The 19,598-nt window shown below is 36.0% G+C and overlaps 1 protein-coding gene across 2 annotated transcripts in view; it reads right to left on the reverse strand.

The window, feature by feature from the left end:
• Positions 1 to 6,791: 6,791 nt before the first annotated feature.
• Pdk1 (pyruvate dehydrogenase kinase 1) overlaps positions 6,792 to 19,598 on the reverse strand; it is a 36,458-nt gene continuing 23,651 nt past the window's right edge. Inside the window, exons 9-11 of one of the 2 annotated variants that reach the window (XM_076866797.2) lie at positions 15,180 to 15,290; positions 11,867 to 11,980; positions 6,792 to 9,846 (exon numbers count right to left, since the gene is read on the reverse strand). In XM_076866797.2, coding sequence (XP_076722912.1) covers positions 9,706 to 9,846; positions 11,867 to 11,980; positions 15,180 to 15,290 — 366 coding nt within the window. In that variant the 3' untranslated portion in view covers positions 6,792 to 9,705. The remainder of the gene's footprint in view (positions 9,847 to 11,866; positions 11,981 to 15,179; positions 15,291 to 19,598) is intronic. The other variant, XM_076866798.2, reaches the window with a different exon arrangement.

Below are 19,598 nucleotides of genomic sequence, written 5' to 3' on the forward strand. Positions count from 1 at the left end.
GCATGCGCCACTGCACTCAGCTTCTCCAGCAGTTTTTAAGAAATCCTGGAGATGTGCTGCCCAGGAATTCTCCTTTGGGCTCTAAGGAGTGCAGATGAGCTCACACACTCCATTTATTGGTGACTTTGGCATCTGCTTCAACTTTCAAGTCAAGGCCACACCTTACCAGGATAGCCCCCCCGCCCCCCAGCTAAAGACTGACCCAGAGGAGGATTTCTGCCATTTCCTGTCATTCCTGCACTGAGTGGGTGTCCCCACCAGCAATCTTTACGCAAGACTCCTGTTAGTAAGACTGGCAGATCATCATCATCTCTGAGGCTCTCCCTGCTCAGTACTGCTTCTTCCCCAGTTCATCTCCACATTTTGTCCTAGTTCCCCAATCAACCTTTTACACTATCTCAGCATGTGCTTCCCAGAGGATTCAGCTGCCACAACTTTTCTGTATCCTAGGCTCTTATGAAAATACTAGTCAGTAACACTTGATTTTTACTGACAGGCATATAGGGCACCTATATGGGTAAAGTCCACTACAGAGAAAAACAATCAGGACATCTTCAAATTTGAACTTTAGGTTGTTAGTGTTGTTTGGATTTAGAAGAACACAAAAATATACCCATCACCTTAGGACTTGAATTTGAGAAATTTATCCATAGCTTGAAAATGCTTTTCTTTTTTTTTAAAAAAAATTAACTTATTTATTACAGTAATCAATGTAGAAAATCTCATGACATCTTTGGTTTATGATACTAATACTAATGGCTATTATTTATTGAGTATTTACTATATACCAGGAAATGTGCTAAGCATTTTACGTAAATTATCTCATTTAGTTCTAGAGGGCTATGTCTAAACAATATTAATTCATGAATTAGTTAATTGCTGTTAAGAGTTTCAGCATGAGCCAGGAAGTGCATTAGCACTGGATTTGGAAATTGCTATCTTGGCTATATAATAAATGTATTCATTCAAATGTTAATGTATAAAGGTGGATCTTGGGAACAGAAATGGAATAGTGCTTATAAATTTATGTCAGTAAGATATATGCCATACAAGTAAATGTGAACTTTCCAACTACACTATATATTTATAAAAACATTCTTTTCTCTATGATAAAACACCTTTTAAAATTGTGGGTTTGATAATTATGATACAGTTAATCGATATTCGATTTACATAATTTCCATCCATGTATTGCTTTTAAAATCTGACCCATTACTTCATAAAATGTGATGCAGAAAACATTATTCTTATATCAGGGAGTATCAAGGATGGGAAAAGTTGCCATAGAATAGAATCAGTCCTACTTGATAGCCAAGTGGGGACCCCTAGATATTTTTAATAGAATTGGATTTTGTCAAATGCTGTCAATTCATACTATCATATGATTTTTCCTCTTTAGCCTGTTCACATGGTAGGTTACACTGATATTTTTTGAATGTTAAACCACCAGCTTTGCTTGTATGGAATAAAGCACTCTTGGCTATGATAGGTACTTATTGTTATATTTGACTCTTTAATATTTTATTAAAGATTTTTACATCTAAGTTCATGAGAAATACTGATCTATAATTTTCCTTTCCTTTTTTTTTTTTTTAACTTCCTTTGGTTTTAGAATCAGGATACTGGTAATAATTCTTTAGTGAAACTGGGTCTGAATTTTTGTGAGTGTGTGTGTGTTTTCAAGTTACAAATTGAATTTCTTTAATGGTGAAAGGACTATGCACATTGTTTCATTGTGGTTCAGTTTTGGTATTTTGAGATCTTCCTTCTTATTTTTTTAAATATATTTATTTTTTAGTTGTAGTTGAACACAATATCTTTATTTTATTTATTTATTTTTATGTGGTGCTGAGGATCGAACCCAGGGCCTCACAAGAGCTAGGTGAGCACTCTACCACTGAGCCACAATCTCAGCCCTTCCTCCTTATTTTTAAGGGAAATAGGAAAACATTAATGAGAGAGGGACACAAAAAATATGAAGATCTTACTAATAATTTGAGAGAAAATTCATTGAAAGCAGTTTTTGTGTTTAAGATTTGACTATTAACTCATTAATCATAAATCTACACCCATAGCATGCAGTGTAGATGGGCTCTTTTTTTTTTTTACCTGTCACCCTAATTTCAGAGGGGTTTTTTTTCTATATATGCTACCTAAATTCCAAGCACAACAACCAAGTATTTCACTTGAAATCATACCTGAGTCTAAAAAAAATAAAATCTTCCTCTGCTATGAAAATAATGCTTTATATATGTTTGCCTTGTGTGTGTGCATGCTGCGGGTGGACCTTGCGCATGCTAAGCATGCACTCTCCACTGAGTTGCCCCCAGCCTGTGCTTGCTATTTTTATGGCAACCTGTTTTACTCAGGGTCCAAGAAGGGAAACGGGTTAAGAATTTCAAGTAGAGGGAAGTTGATACAGGGAATTGATTACACAGATGATAGAAACTGAATAAGCAATAAACGTGATTATGAGGTAACTCACAGACTAATAACCTCAGGAAAAAAACTTCTCCAGAAGGAAGACATCACACTACAAAAACTGCATACAAGGGAGAGCCATATGGGCCCTGTGCTCAGAGATTTGAAGGGGGTGTCATGGATGGAGGTTTCTAAACACACTGGATACCTGTTGGTTTCTCCAATGACTTGAAAAGACAAATCTAGCAGAGCCACTTCTGAATAGCGTAAACCTAAAATTATACATTAAATATTTCACAGCAAAGGACATAGACAAATAAGAAATAATTCAGTTGAAAGCTGCAAATTAAAAGTGAGTGCTTATCGTGACTTTTACTCAGCATCAGGAGACCGAGGTTAGCACAGGGCCTACTCAAATTTGTTAATGGATAATTCAGTTTACTTTTGGGGCAATGTGCCAATACAAACAGCAGGATAGTCCCTGCCAATAAAGATGAGCATCTAACAAAACACACTGCCCATTTTATAAACTTTATATCCAGGGATGTTTCCTTTGATTTTTTTTTTTGGGGGGGGGGTTTGTTCAGAATCTAGTGTAGTAGGCACCTCTGCACCGGCAGCAGCAATACTTAGATCGCAATTAATCAAATTCAGTTCACTTAGAATGCTGAGAAAAAGTAATTGAAAAAAAGAATACAATCTTATTTCCTTTTGTTAATGCCAAACAGAAATGCAGAGAAGAATCTCCAGTAAATTAACTTTTATTTGAGAATGAAGAGTAGGATTACAGTCCAGTAGACATGCATAGGCTGGAGAGGCCTCTGGTAGATTCAGAGTTAAAAGTAAAAGTTGGGGATTTTCTTAGGACAGAAAAATCCAGTTATGAAGAAAGCACATTGGGACTTTCAATGCTTGGCTGATCTGGTGAGCTCTGATTGGGGGACAGTAGCATTTACCATGTAAATTTAGTCTTAAGTTCATAGGTGGAAGTTCTGTGGACAGTTGCTAAGAAAAAACATATATAGTCTTAAAGATAAGGCAGGCTGTTTTTCTGGATGATCCTGGCAGAGCAGTTCCTGAAATAATCTTCTGTGACCTGAGCACTTTTGTCCCCCCATGGCATTCTCAGCACTATTTTAAGATGGGTATGACAAGAATGTTTTTACTTGTGTGCTCAATTGCCACACCCTTACAGTAAATAAAATTTTAGATTGGGTTTAATATGATACAGTCATGCATGGCTTAACAATGGAAATGATTCTAAGAAATAAGTCTAGGTGATTTTATCAGATTGACTAAGATGACTACAGTGTCTCCAGGTTATATCATCTTTTGGGGCCACATTGACTGGAACATTGTTATTTGCACACGACTTCTTTAGAGAAAAAGGTCCAATGTTTACATTGAAAGGAATAAAAGCTGTTTTTTACCTTGATTTAAAGGTACTTGATCAAGCACCACTAGGTTCCCCCTTCAAAGACAGAGAAGCTCCCATTTGGATGTTTTCCGTTATCACTTAAGAATCATCTCTGGAAGCTCCAAGTGTCCTTGTCATAGCATTCACACACAGCACCGTCCTGACTTTCCGAATTGAAATCAAATGTTGGTCATTTGCTGACATAGTGCTAATCCAACTTTCTATGGCAAAGATGTAATGGACCCGAACCAATCAGACAATTCCAGTACATCTGCCTTACGTTTGGCCCCGTTTGGCCAACACTATTTAAAGCTTACTGTAATGCCCAACAGAGGCCTGTGTGAGTGAAGCACTTGTAATTACAACTAAACCATTCCCATAATAATAAATACTGAATTTACTGTCTTCATTGAGGTGATCATGATTTTCTACTTTAATCTGAAGCATGATAAGTTATACAATTTTTAGATACTGAAACATCCTTGCATCCCTGGGAAGTGTCTGCCTTGGTGCATGACACATTATTTCTTATAGACTATTACACTCAATGCACCTACATTTTATCGGCAATTTTTCCATATATGTTCATAAATGAGATTGGTCTATAAATTAATTTTTCATATTGTCCTTATTCCATTTTAGATTTATGACTAATTTTAGGAAATGGGTCAGGTGGCTTCCTCGCCTTTCTATTCCCTAAGAACTTCTACATGACAGAAATTATCTGTTCACTGATATTTTTCCAGAATTCGCCCTTTAAAACTTTCTTTTGATGAGGTGGAATTGCAATTACTAATTCCATTTTCTTACTGGCTTTTGGTTGTTTTAGACTGCCAAAATTTTAGCTGAACTTTGGTAACACTGGTTTTTCTAGAAATGGATCCATTTCTTTTTCTTATACTTCCAAAAACTTTGTTATCAAGTTTATAGTATTCTCACAATTATTTAAAATCTGTATTTATAATTGTGTCTCTTTTAAAAAAAATCTAAATACTGTTCACTTGGGTCTTTTTCTTTCCTTGTTAGGACTTTGTCTGAAATATCCTTCTGATGCAGCTCACAAAGCTCAAGGGGCATCACCAGCTCCTTGCTGCCTCAGCTGTGGCTTCTCCTGGCCCATAATAGGGACTGTTTGCTTACTCATTTCTTTGTATTTAAAATATATCCACAGCTTTAGCAGTGCTATTTTGCTACACCTCCAAGTTCTCTTTAGTCTGTATTTTATCCTTTCACTAGATTTCCTTGTGTTGGTTACTATCCAAGCTGATTCACTTTTGCTTAAAATATCATTTTGAGAATGGACACAATGTTAAATTATCATTATGCATTTGCCAGATTTACAACTATAAGTGCCTACTGTACAGTGGGCATTAGACATACAGATAGTAAAAAGATAAAAAGAAATGATTCATATTAAATCAGATGTTTTCATACTGTAAATATAAAAATGATTATTCTCCTCTCCTACTGTATTTCACAATTACAGACGAACCATAGAGTATGATTACAGAAGAATCATTTTTGAAGTAAAGTTTTGGACACATAATTTCATACAAATATTTTCATACAGTACTATAATTGGTCACTTTTTTTTTTTTTTTTGCACCAGGAATTGAACCCAGCTGCACTCAACCACTGAGCCATATCCCCATCCTTTTTTTTTTTTTTTGTATTTTATTTAGAGACAGAGTCTCACTGAGTTATTTAGGGCCTCCTTAATTTGCTGAGGCTGGCTCATAGCTCACAATCCTCCCGCCTCAGCCTCCCAAGTCACTGGGATTACAGGCATGCATCACCACTCCTGGCTTGGTAATTGGATTTTTAGACAGTACTGTAACGGCAATCCCATGATAAGAAATCTAAGAGACCTGAGTTAAACTTCACAAATGTCCTGGACTCATAAGCTGTTTCCTAAAAGGACTTTTCAGTAGTTTCAATTAATTGTAATTAGCAACATTCCAATCACAACTACAAAATTTCTGACAATATTCTCTGTGACCACTACAGGCAGTGTGCTTCTGGACTCTCAGAAAATAATTCCTGAAGGAAGACAACTCTCACATGGGAGTTTACCTTACTGGAGCAAAACCAGTATATTTTTGCTCAAGAATGTTTGACTTAAAAAAGTAAAAACTAGCCGTCACTATTCCCTAACAGCCTTTTCAAGTTAACAAAAAGGGTAAAGTTTTGCATCCAAAACTGACAATTTTGCCTTCTGGTCTTAAAAACCTATAGTTAATAACTGCTGAAGAAATGTGAAGATTCTAGAAAAAAGTAGGTAGTATATTTAATTCTTCTTTTCAAACATATAAATTGGATAAATGGCACAATAGTTTCAGAATGACAGAACTAGGGCAGGGATGTAGCTCAGTGTAGAGTGCTTTGCATAGCATGCATAAGGCCTGGGATTCAATCTTAAGCACCAGGAAAAAAATAAAAAGGAATGCCAGAACTAAGCAAACTAGTGGTGTGTTCCTACATGCAAAAAAATCCTTCACATGTCATTAATCATATTATTTTTCAAGTGTATGGGATCTGACTGTAAGAAAATTAATTCCTGAAGCTTGAAGTTAATCATACATGATGAAAAGTTCCTCCAGCAAAAGCAGTGCTTGCAAACCATTTAACTCAACCCTGATTATCCATCTTTTGAAGCTTCACATTATGTACAATTAAAGGTATAAACTGAAATTGGTTGAATGACTTGGTTTCCTCTGATTAGCCATTTACAAAACCACAGTGAGACCATAAAACTAATTGTTTCCCCTCTGGAGTTCCATTATGGAACTTACTGGTTTCAACATTGAAGAGAATTCGTGGTTCCTATATTCTATCAATGGGGAATAGGATCTGTCTTTGACTAGGAAGTTTAGTTCTGATATTCAACTGGTATAAGTACAAGGTAGTGCTGGTTAAATTAAGACCTTTCCTATAATTACTTACACTCTGAAAGTTATTCAAATTTCAAATTTATTTGTAGCTTTCAAAATCACACAACAGATCTCCATTTAAGCAATAAGTCAGTCACCTGTGGTAAGTTTGGATAATGAAAAATCTAAAAAAACTCAAACCAAACACACTTCTCTTACTTTCTCCATGACAATATACACATTGGAAATCTAAATTCCAATAGTTCTCCTATTGAAAATAGTGAGATTTAGTACAAGCCACTTCACTATGATTTTTTAAATGTTTACAGAATATTAAGCCTCCATGGAAGAGAACCCTATTTAAAAGACATGATTATATTTTTAAAAATCTAAATTAACTCAGTTTATTTCCAAAATAAGAGTTGATCCATGTTTTCAGTTTATCACCACACAGAAAACATTGTGTATAATAATATGGTAGACTTTCACTTAAATATTTTTATGTAAAAACCTTACAGTGCAGGAAGAGATCACTATTAGGTATGAAGACATCAAAAGCCTGCCAGGATATTAAGTAGAGGGCAGAATAGTTTTGTTATCTCATCCTAAAAACTGTTGGCACATTCATTAACTGCCCAGGTTATAAAAATTACTTTGTATCTACTTCCTGACCTTCAATATATTTTTATATCCATGCTGCATAACATTAATGCTGGTAGACAAAATAGCTCATTTTAAGAATCTAAAAACCTTTCAGGTAGCTCAATGATTTAAAACCAACTAGGAAAAAACTCTCCCAAAATATTTTTTGTATGCAATTTTCTGTCTATTACCACAATAACAGTAAAAAAGCTGTGTACCTTTAAAAGAAGCAAAAGGAAAGTAATTTCACTTTCCTTTGAAAACACAATTTCTTAGCTCTTAAATAGAGAAAAACTAATTTTCGTGGGGAAGGGAAAAATATTTCCGAAGTAAAAACATCAAGTTTATGTTAGTAGTACAAATGTCTCATTTAGGAAAGAAAGTGAATATTTTAATTCAAAGGATTCTAAAATATTCATTACAAGAAAAAATTAATTTAAAGCTAAAAAACTGTAATACGTTGAATTAACACAAGTCATGCATTAACACATCCTATTGCTTCTTATAAAACCCTTGATTAAGGAACAGTAGATTAGGTAAGGTATCTATTTTTCCAATATTTGGTCAGACTAGCTAAATCCTGCCAAAGACAAGTCCTCTGGGTCTCAGGACCCTCATCTCTTAAATGAGGGCACTGGACTAACTGCCTGCCCTTTAACACCCCTCCCAATCCACAAATTTATGTAATTAGTTTCTGACAGGTTCAAGAAAGTCTATTTTGTGCTGTGTGACTTGGCTTTTTAAAAAACATCATTCATATTTATAGGACATAATGTGATAATATGACACACGTATAAGACATGTAGAATTGTCAATCTCACATAATCCTTTTAAGAATGAGGTGTTTCAACTCAATATACTCTGCAGATAATAAACACTCTCCATTTAAGTAATGAAGCTATGCTTAAATATTTAAATTTTTACTTCAAAATTTATGTTCAATGTATTTCCTTGTTCCCTTAAAAGAAGGTGAGATACAAACTTCAAAGAGTCCTGGACACGCCAATGGGGCGATCCATGGGGACAAGTTGGGCTCTGGTTCTAATTCTGTGTGATTCTGAGTCATTGTGAGTGAAAACCAGGATGATAACACCTGCACTACAGCTCTTCGTTTTAAAGACCAATAAAGTTATAATGAAGCATTTGTAAATTACAAATTACCACACAAATGCAATGGATTGCTGTAAGAAGCCCAAACTGATTTTCCTCAAAATCTGGATTTTAGAAAATATACATATTTTTTGTAATCACTTAAACAAACTAAAAACAAGGTAACCCACTGGTTACCTGACTATTCTCCTACAGTCCTTCTCTTCTGTGTCTCATCATACTCCTAACTACACCAGGCCTGAGATTCAATGTCTCTCCTAAAGTCTAGAAATCTGACCTTCAAATAAGTGGAAACCCAAATTTAAAGATCTGTTACTTTAGCAAATCTAGCATCACCACTACTCACCCTAAAAGAGTGGTTCTAAACAGGCCAGGCATCAGACTCATCTGGAAGTGTGTGATCTCTGGGCTCCAGCCTTAGAGGTTCTGATTCAATATGTGTGGAGTAGGACCCAGAAAAACTCTACTGTTTTCAAAAAGCTCCCCCAGGTAATCTCAACAACTAATTAATTCAGTTTTGGGGACTCACTGCTTTACCCTCAATTTATTTTCTATAATTTTAGTACCTGCTAGTTTTGTTTTTAATATAAAAATTTTCCTTACATTAATCCTAAGCATACTCAGGACATACTACCTCTGATCTTGGCTTAGATTCACAGGGAACCAGTCATTACAATCCATTATAATAAAACAATCAATTAACTTCCGAGCTAAGACAATGGATGCAGATGCTATGGTGGCTGTGACTACATTGACAACTATGTTCTGCTTTACCTATGGTTGGGCACTGAAAAACTTGAAGACCATCTTATTGTGACTACTCAATAAAGAATGGCAGAACTCCTCCAAATAACAGAAAGATGACTAACCAGCTAAAGAATATTATTCAAAAAATGTTTCTAGTAGACATAAATGTAAAGTATTTCTTTAAAAAACTACACAGCTTCCTGTGAGAAATCAAGACTTCCACACTTCTGAAGTCCACCATTAGAAGAAAGTTGACCATAACTACAGCTGTTTAAAAATATGTTCAGTTAACTGTGAAAATATATGTGTAAAATAGGTATAATTTTATCCTTAGGAGATTTAATAGGCACAAATGGAATTCAGTTTCCATTTATTCTACCCAATGAGTTAATTGTGAAAATGACACATGAAATATTTGGTATAATGTAGTTGTGAACACCATCCCTTCCAAATGTAACACAAAAACCACACTGGACTTTCCCAGCATCTCAAGCGCCCTTAGGCACTGCGGAACGTGGTCATGTCCTTTGGCTCTCTGCTGGGGACACACCAGTCATCAGCTTCATGGTTGGTGTTGTAATGCTTCCAGGCAGCTTTGTTATACACGGGGAGTCTCTCAATCGATTCTGTTGACAGAGCCTGAAAAAAACAGCAGAAACTCTAAGTCTGGCATTTTTGAGAACTCATTAGTTGAGAAAACATAGAACAGCAAAAAACTTACTACAAATTCAATAGAACTCAACTGTTAATCATAATACCACCACATATTTTGCTTTATGTATGTATACATTTTAAAGTGTACATACTGGAAACAGGTTGCTTACTAAAACTGTGGCACCAATCAATGTGCATATTGATTGAGACTATTGTTTTCCAGGTCGCCTGGAAGCTGCTGGATTCAAATTTTACACAAGTAGATGCTTCTTACAAAACACAAGCCAGACCAGAAGTTGGCTACTTGAAAAAGTCAGTTAACTGCAAAACCAAAAAAAACTTGATACACATACCTTAATATGTACTTTAATATATGTACATAGATTTAATGAAATCTATTTTAGTTAATACTGAAGAAATATTTTTTCAGTACAGTCATTGTACAATAAAAAATTTAACATAACATTATCAATAAATATAAAACTATGTCTAAGGCATTTTGGCTTCTGCATGAACAATTCTTCATCCTGGGTTTGGTCTTGTGTTTTCTTCTGCTATTAAAGCGACCAATTTCAATCACACCACATGTGATTTCTGCATCATGCTTAATTTAAAATTTCGCTATATCATTACCATCAATTCACTGTTCTACTTCAGCTTCCTGTAAACCACTGGAACCTGAGATAAATGGCATTCTTGCTATTTTCTTCAAGTTAGGATTTTTTTAAAATTTCAAATTCAGGGTGCCAGCATCCCTTAAGATGTAGAAAATAATGAACTAGAAATTTCACCCTGAGAGTGCAAACTAAGGTTTTTGATATTGATGATTTTAATGATTTAGTAAGATTTACTGTCTTCTATTTTTTTCCCAAAAATGGAACTAAAAACCTTTTACCTATATGTTTATTTTTCGCACATAACTTCTTCTGCATTTCCTATAAAATAGGTGCCATCTAGTGGCCATAAAAACAACTAGAATCACCAAATAATTAGGGACCAACAGCCTGCCACTTAACCAGTGCTTTTTGTTTTGTACTGGGGATTGAACCCAGGAGCACTTTACTACTAAGCTTTATTTCCAGTTATTTTTATTTTTATTTTGAGACAAGGTCTAAATTGCTTAGGGCCTCACTAAATTGCTGAGGCTGGTCTTGAACTTGCAATCCTCTTGCCTCTCACTTTCCAAAATACTGGGATTATAGGCATGAGCCACCATGTTCAGTGCTATTTAACTAGTGACGCGTCTCTGTGCTTCTGCATACCAGTAAAATCTACTGAAACTTCTATAAGCACATCTAACACCCAAGGCCAGTAAGCCAAGCACTACTGTTCTGCCAGATAAGCAATATATGCTCAATCAAGAGTCACCAAGGCTTATTCCAAATCTGTTTATGCAATTACATCTGTCATTGTAAAATTTAATCAAATATTACATTAACAACATGCAAAAAACAGGGGAGGATGTCTTTAAAAACTAAGATACAAGCTTTGGAAAGATTTGCGAAGGAAAGGCACATAAAAATTTTGGTCAACTTGGAGTCAGATGCTATCTTTAAAGGACTGCATAGAAATCCAAAAAGATTATGCCATTGGTTGTTTCTTTGTTTAAAGAAACCAAAACAATGAACCGAAAGTATAGCCTGTTCAAGAAAGACAATGTGACACTCCAATCTGCAGACTCTGCAAAGAAAAGGCCCTGGAAGTATGTCAAAAGATGGGTGGATCAATGGGTTATATGTTGAAATCAGTGCTGTGTGATATATAACTTCAGTTTTCCCTCCTTTAACCCAGTTTTTCCTGTTAACAAGCACAGTCCTGATCGTAACAAATAAGAATGCTTGTGTCCCCAGAGACCAGGGGATCAACTGTCAAATGGATGACATCCCATGTAAACGTTTTTTGTACTTTAACAGCATGAGGTAAAATAAAATTTCATTACATTTAAATGTTGGTACCTTTTTTAAACTCCAAAGAAATATTAAATCAAGAAGATTATAGTTATTACCTTAATGTAAATAACTGCATCTGTCCCATATCCCTCTAAGGAATACAGCTTTAAGTCTCCTTGAAAGTACTGTGCATAAAGACGTGATATGGGCAATCCATAACCAAAACCAGCCTGTTTGATGAGAAAAACAAAATCTATTCAGAGAGCCACATACTGAAATACTTTTCTAATTAAGATAAACACCACTGAGTACCCCAGGGCTAGCAGAACGTGTACCTGACAGATCGGTTAGTATGTAGGTATTAATTAATTGATTAAGCTGAAGCTTAGCTGAGTACTACATTAGCTGATCCCCTCTGGTTATTTAAAACTTGTTGTTCTTTTTATAAAATGTCTTATGGAGGTCTGGAAAATCATATTTGCTTTTCTTTGCTAGGCTCCTCTAGGGTACTCAAAAACTGCTTTTGGCAAGACTACGTAAAACTCAATATCTTTTGAAAAGCAGAAGAAAAGCCTTACTAGACATATCTCATGATTCCACACCATGAATTTCCAGCCTGTGTTCTAAACCTGGAGATCACCTGTAATAGGTCTACTTTCTTAAATCTCACTGACAGGTCACTTCCTTACTTAAAAACTTCACCCCCACTCCTACCATCCCCACTCACTGCCTTAGAGATAAAAAGGCAAGCTTCTAACAAGGGCTTTCAAGGCCCTTAAGGAGATGCGCTTCCCACTTTCCCATCCAGCAGAACCACATCTCCTTATGTTACTTCAGTGTTTACTTCTGTGTCTGTTCATCCTATTCCCAGTATCTGTACTGGCCTCCAATAAATCCTACTAATAACTCTTGTCATATAACATAAAATCCTTGGATGTAGGTAAAACAGTTTTTGTTACTGAATATCATGTTCAGTGACATTCCATAGGGTGTATTAATTAAAAGTTTATGTGGACTCAGGAATCAGAGTGCTGTTAACAAATTCAGGCTCTGGCTTCTACATTCTAGCAACTATTAGTTGACTTTTCTAACCAGAACTGTTAGAAATTTGCACACTTATCTCTGCTCTGGGAGGCTGACCTAAAGAGATTATGTCAATGGAGGCCTGTGCCCTTTGCTTCCAGAGAGTCCTGTCACTGGGAAACCCAGCAGGGGGTCTGAGGGAGAAAAGGAAGGGTATTCCTTTCCCTGGGTCCTTCCGTGTGAGGGGCCTTGGGTAGGATGCTTCTCCTCCAGAGTCAAGAGAGGCTCTGCAACTCTCCCCACTTCTGGGTTCTGCTAACTGCATCTTTCAGTTCTTTTGATCCACAGTAGTGACAGTTTTATAATAAAGAAGGCCTATTTACAAAGAGACTAATCATATAAGCATGAGTTAGGATGTATAGGAACCCATTTCCTTGTAAATAATCCTTCTGTGAATTATCATGAGTGAGCTACATGTCTCTGCTATTGGGATCCTGGCTGATATGATAACTGGTTCCAGAAGTGGCCCTAAGAAAACACACCAGTAGGTAGCTTAGGCTCCTAGGGTACCTGACCCACTTTATCAACTGCTTCTCCATTGATTACACCTGAGGATTCATGGGGTGTCTCTCATGAACAGTTAAGAGAAGAAAACCAGCATGGGTCTAGCCCTGATGGATCTAAGCAGTATGCTTGTACCAGTCCATAGTGGGCTGCCCTGCACTGTAACCCTTATGGAAGCAAGAGAGGGCCTGAAAGACAGAAATCCCAACAGCATGGAAAGGGGCAAAAAGGCTGGCTGGATGGCTTGTCATGGACTCAGAAAGAACAAAATTCTTAACTGATAAGCTGACCTGGCAGACAGATCTGTGGATACAGTTCTCTGAATGGGCTTATGGTATGAAGTTGTTCTGTCCATGCAAATGCCCACTAGAAGGCATTCCTGTGAAGGAAGCTCTCCATAATCAGGTGAACAAGAACGTTACCCGTGTTTATACGACAACCTTTCTCCAGCTAGCACCCCCCACCCCTACCCCATGCTTGCTGATTGGGTCAATGACGAAGTATGAAGGCAGCAGGAGGGAGGCTCCATAAGAGTCTAATAAACAGTCTTGCCCTGTCCAAGGCTGCAGAGACACAGAGGGACGCCTGCCCTTTGTCAAGCCTCCCATTTCCCAAAAAATCCACATAAATCATGAACCAATACTTGTTTGTTATTTATTATGTGCCAGACACTATAGAAAGCATTTTTTACATATATTAATTCGCTTAATCCTCACAATTAACTCCATTTTCAAGCTGGGAAAACTAGGCATTATAAGTTCAATAAATGGTTCCCAAAGGTCATACTTCTGGGCTGTGGTTAGGATGTACAGGAACCCAGTTTCCTTGTAAATAATCCTTCTGTGAATTATCATAATGAGTGAGCTACATGTCTCTGCTGTTGGGATCCTGGCTAATATGATAACTGGTTCCAGAAGTGGCCCCAAGAAGTCAGGAACCAGAGTCTGGACCTATTCACTATGCCACGCTCCACAGAAATTCTACAATATCTGCCTACTTCCTTCTTCAAGTTAGAATTCTAGGACATCTGTTTATTGTCTACATTTGACACTTGATACATGGGAGCAACATCTCAGGTGGAGAAGCACATTACTTAAGGATCATTTCAATTTGGCAAGATGCAAACTATTTTACTATATAGTCACAGAATATCTGCTGTGTAACAAGTAAAACTATTAGAATTAAGTCCTTCTGGTAATTTCCTAGGAAAGGTTTAAATAGGTCCTTCTTATACATTACAGCCTGATGCTAATATATATGCCAGAGAAGTGTCAAAGCCTGGGATAAGAGAATTCTTCTAGAATTACAGAATATTTGGCAAAGTGCTGTTTTGGGGGCCTAAGATCAACAAAAACAGCATTAAAATAATTATAATTTAGGCCTATCACACTGGTGATTAAACAGATCAGAATTTCAGTCTTATTTCTAAGTCTAGAATATGAGCTCTTTCTAATTTTAGATATTTGAGGGGAAAAAATCAACATTACAGATTAAATCTGTGTTGATCAAATACTACTAAAACCAGTAATTTATTTTTCACATTAGAAATAGTATATCAAAATATGGTTTATCATATAGAAATCTGCCTTTATATTACTATCAAGCCTGGCAACAAGAACTTCAAAATAATAATCTGTCCTTCATCAATTTCAATTAAAAAAAAAAATAAATCAGTATTCCAGAAGACTGTCTGTTCAAATTTAGAGAAAGGTGTTTTTTTAAGAGCTCCCCTTCTTCCCTGTGGAGCACCCTATACCATTTGTTTAACTGGTTTATCCAGCAGTCAGAGGCTGCCAGAGGCAATTCACAAAACCACATTTCATTCATTTCTGGGTCACATACCAGGGGCGCTGCGCGGGAAGTCTCCACACGAGGCCGGGGTGCAGTTGAATACATGTAGTTGAAGAGTCTGTCAATTTTCCTCAAAGGAACACCACCTCCTCGGTCACTCATCTAAGATAAGAAAGGATCATGCTCTATGACCAACTCTCATCAACAGCAAAATAACAACACAGACACAGTGTCACAGTTTAACTGCTGGTAGAAGACTACTGCTTTTGAAAATGAATACCACACAGTCCAAGCTGCAAAGCATTTCCCTCATGGTGTAGCTAACATAACAACTTCTCTACTATGTGAAATTCTAATATATAATTCATCACTGTTGCTGTACATATTTCCTGAAGTCTCACTATCAGAATTGGGCACAAGCTAAACCCATCCTGAATTAACAATCAAGTTGTTATTCCTTTCTGGTAAGCAGTAGAATAACTAGGATCAAATTAGAAATGCAAGTACACTTTAATCCAACAATGACACTTCCAGAAATTCATCCTAAGAAAATAAACAGAAAAGTATGAGAACATCCATCACAGCTTCGAGTAGCTAAGACTGGACAGCAACCTAAATAGAGGATTAGTTAAGTAAAGAACATTCTAAAATAGCCATCTAAATGTTCTATATAACTAGTTGTACTGGCATGAGAGAAGTCTACAGAATATTATTAGGCAGCAATGAGCAAGATAGGAAATAGTAATAATAAATCTAAATTTTGTAAAACTTATTTCATAACAAAGGCCTAAAATGATATATGATCTTTGCTTTGGAGAAGTTGATTTTCTTCTTTTTTGTTTTTAATTCTGAATTTTTTTCATGATTACTTTTATTATATTTTTTTAAAAGTACAATTTTCATTTTATAGGGAAAAAAACAAAAGTACCTCATTGTGGTCACATCTAAAAGCAGTTTTATAAAACAGGACACTGGATAATTTTCTGGTGAGTTGTAAGGTACGTAGGTCTTTATATTATTCATATGTCATTTTCAACTCAAATAATCACATCATAGACTGAACTGAGTAAGTTATTTACACATTATTTTTACTGTTTTCCTTTACGGTTAATACGGACTCATTTTCTTAGCTGTAGTACAGATTATATTTTAATCTACTATGGCTACTTTCCTTTGTCACAAAATTAGAATTGATTCTATTACCTACCATGTTAATGTGCAAACAAATAAGCTTTTAACATATGTATATAGTTAATATATTTATAAAGTTTAGCTGACTGAGTTCTAGTTCAGTTTTTAATTATTTAAAATCTTTACAGTATGCGGATACTATTTTAAAATAGAAATTATATAGCTATTTTAATTTAATTTAATTCTATTTTAGTTTGTGATGTTAGGAATCAAACCCAAGGCCTTGAACAAGCTAGATAAGCACTTTACCGCTGAGCTGTAGTCCCAGCCCTATTTTAATCTTTAATTAAAATAAAATAAAATCTGATTTGAAATATCATTTGAAGATCTACCTCTAATATATCTAAAACTAATTATAGTATAAAAGTAGATAAAGATTTTATTAAGAACTTGTTTATAGCATTATGCTTGAAATTGTTCTTGGCTATGAATTCAAAGTCTTGTAAAGTGACTTATTTTAGTAAGACGAACAGAGAGCTCTGGGTATTTTCAGAAGTTCATTGATTTGTTTTATTTGTGCTTTAATGCAATGCTCTGCTGCATATTTTCTGGTAATATAAGTAAGGAGTGTTGGTGTTCTGTAAATATTAAGTAAGTAAACAACATATTAGAATAGATATTAAGATAAAAAGGTAGACTTGAATAAATATTTCCTGCTTTTCCTTAATTAACCTCTGGTCAGAGAGACTGCAACAATGTGGCAGATAAAAAAACAAGCTGTCAGCTGCCTGACAGCACCACAGGAGCTGAGCGTTAAGGACAGTGGATTGTGACAAGCAGCATTTTCAAGCAGGGAAAGGGGCAAACTAAGCCATAGGAACTTTAAAAGTACACACCTGCAATCCTAGCTACTCACAAGACTAAGGAAAGAGGATTCCGAGTTTGAGGCCGGCCTGGGCAACTTAGTGAGACCCTGTCTCAAAATAAGACTGGAAATGGGCTGGGGATGTAGCTCAGTGGTAGTGTCCCTGGGTTCAATCCCTCATACCACAAAGTAAAATAAAATAAAATAAAATAAAATAATAATAATAAATAATTTGGAGAAGAAACATCTAGAATGTAAATATAAGCCTTTGTCAAGGAAGGGACAATGAAAGAAGTAAGTAACCCAATAGGAAGGCTGATGATGAAAAACTTGCCAATTATTTTGGAAGTTTTTCTCTCCAGTGAACAAAAATCACCACTTTTCAGTGTAATCTTACCAAGAGCTGCCATCTCTAACTTCCTGTTCTCCATATCACTGGGCTCCCTGGGCTAATTCATGTGAATTTCAAGCCCAGAGGAAAGGAACCACTACTGACTTGATGACAGCTCTAAGCCAGGGCATTTTCTAGCCCTGTACATGTCAGAACTCCTGCAGTCTCTTAGCCAACAGCCTTTACACTGTCAAGATTGTAAAATCACCAGCAGTGAATGAATCAAGACATGTACATTTTAATTGAAAAGACATACGGCTTAAAAAAAAAAAAGAAGAAATAAGAGAAAAAACATATGACTAAAACTCATATTATTTAGTATAGACCACACACAAAATCTGAAAGAATAGCTAGGGTTATAAGACAGAAAAAAAACAACTTATCCATAAGATTTTTAGCAAGAGGGATAAAAGATGGAAAATGTCAATAATATGAACAAGTTGTTGTTAAAAGAATAGAAAACAAAACAAAACAAAGCCTAGGCCTTAACTTTGAAAATCCAGGGTAAGTAAAGGGGATGAAGCTGTACTGAAGAAAGTTACAGTGATCACTTAACATACAAAGAGAGACTGTGAGAGGAGATGAACTCATATGACCCCAGATGTGAGGAGGAAGAGCAAAGTATGGAGGCAGAGCCTACTACAGGCAGGTTTCTACAGTGGCTTCTAGAACCATCATTTCAAGACCCTAATAATACTTTCTATTTTATTTTTAAAAGTGTGACTGAGATATAAATTACATATCATGAAATTTACTCATTTAAAGTATACATTTCAATGGTTCTTAATATATTCACAGATAAAGTTCAACCCCTACCACAGTCAATATTAGGTTATTTTCATCACCTCAGGAAGAAACCCTAGAACCCTTAGCTATCACACCTGTGAGAAATAGAAAGTTCAGTGGTCCATTTTCAGAATATAGTATTTAACCTTAATCAGGATGTAAGATCCAATTGTAGCCATTTTAACTATAGCCCTTCCCTTTGCCCACCCCAATTTTAAAATTGGCTAATGATGTAGATTATAACCCTTAGCTCCTCCATCAGGCAAGGGGGAGTGCTGGGTTAGGGATAAAAGCAGGCGCACTACCCATCTAGAGGTGCTTGCTAGCCAGGTTCCTTAGTGTGCCTTTCTGGCAGAAGTGAAGTTTGCCTTGTCCATCCACTTTCGAGACGTGTTTGATTTCTTGTAGTACCTCAGTGTTTCTAACACACCCCTGGCCAATAACTAATCTATTTTCTATCCCTATGTATTTGTCTGTTCTGAATATTTCATATAAATGTGGCTCATAATTTGGCCTTTTGCAGCTGGTTTCTTTCACTTAGCATAGTGTTTTTAATGGGGTAACATCTATCTTACAACATATATCAATACTTCATTCCTTTTACTGCCAAATGATATTCTATCACATATAGTTTATATACCACATTCGGTTTACCAGTTTTATGTGTGTGCGTGATACTAAGGATCAAACTTATAGCCTCCTCATGGATGCTAGACAATGCTCTAACAATGAGATACATCCCAATCCCTTTTTAAATTTTGAGACAGAGTCTCGCTAAGTTGGCCCAGGCTGGCCTCAAACATGGAATCCTTCTACCTGAGCCTTCCAAGTAATCGGGATTTACAGGCGTGTGCCACTATACCCAGTTTTGTTGAACTATTTGTTCTATTTTTATTTATTTATTTATTTATTTAGTATTGCTAAAGATCAAACCCAGGACCTTCCATGTGGCTAGAAAGTACTCCCCAATCCTTACCTATTCCTTAGTTGATGAATCTTAGGGTTGTTTTCAGTCAAATAGTTTTGACTATTATAAATAGTGCTATTATGAACATTCATATGTAAGTTTTTGCTTAAATACTTGTTTTCAATCCTTTGGGCTTCATATGTAGGAGTGGAATTGCTGGGTGATTACATACATTTCTTTACATTAAATGAACATAGTCCCTAAGCAAAGTCTGTCTACCAGCACAGAAAGAATCTCTGCTGAGTGCCTAAGAACTCAGTAAACCTGTATCCATATGGTGATGGAGGACCTCAACCAATGGGAGGCTGCAACAGACCAGCATGCTAAAGC

This window comes from Callospermophilus lateralis, chromosome 9 (genome assembly GCF_048772815.1).
Source record: "Callospermophilus lateralis isolate mCalLat2 chromosome 9, mCalLat2.hap1, whole genome shotgun sequence".
In the NCBI taxonomy this organism is placed as follows: Eukaryota; Metazoa; Chordata; class Mammalia; order Rodentia; family Sciuridae; genus Callospermophilus; species Callospermophilus lateralis.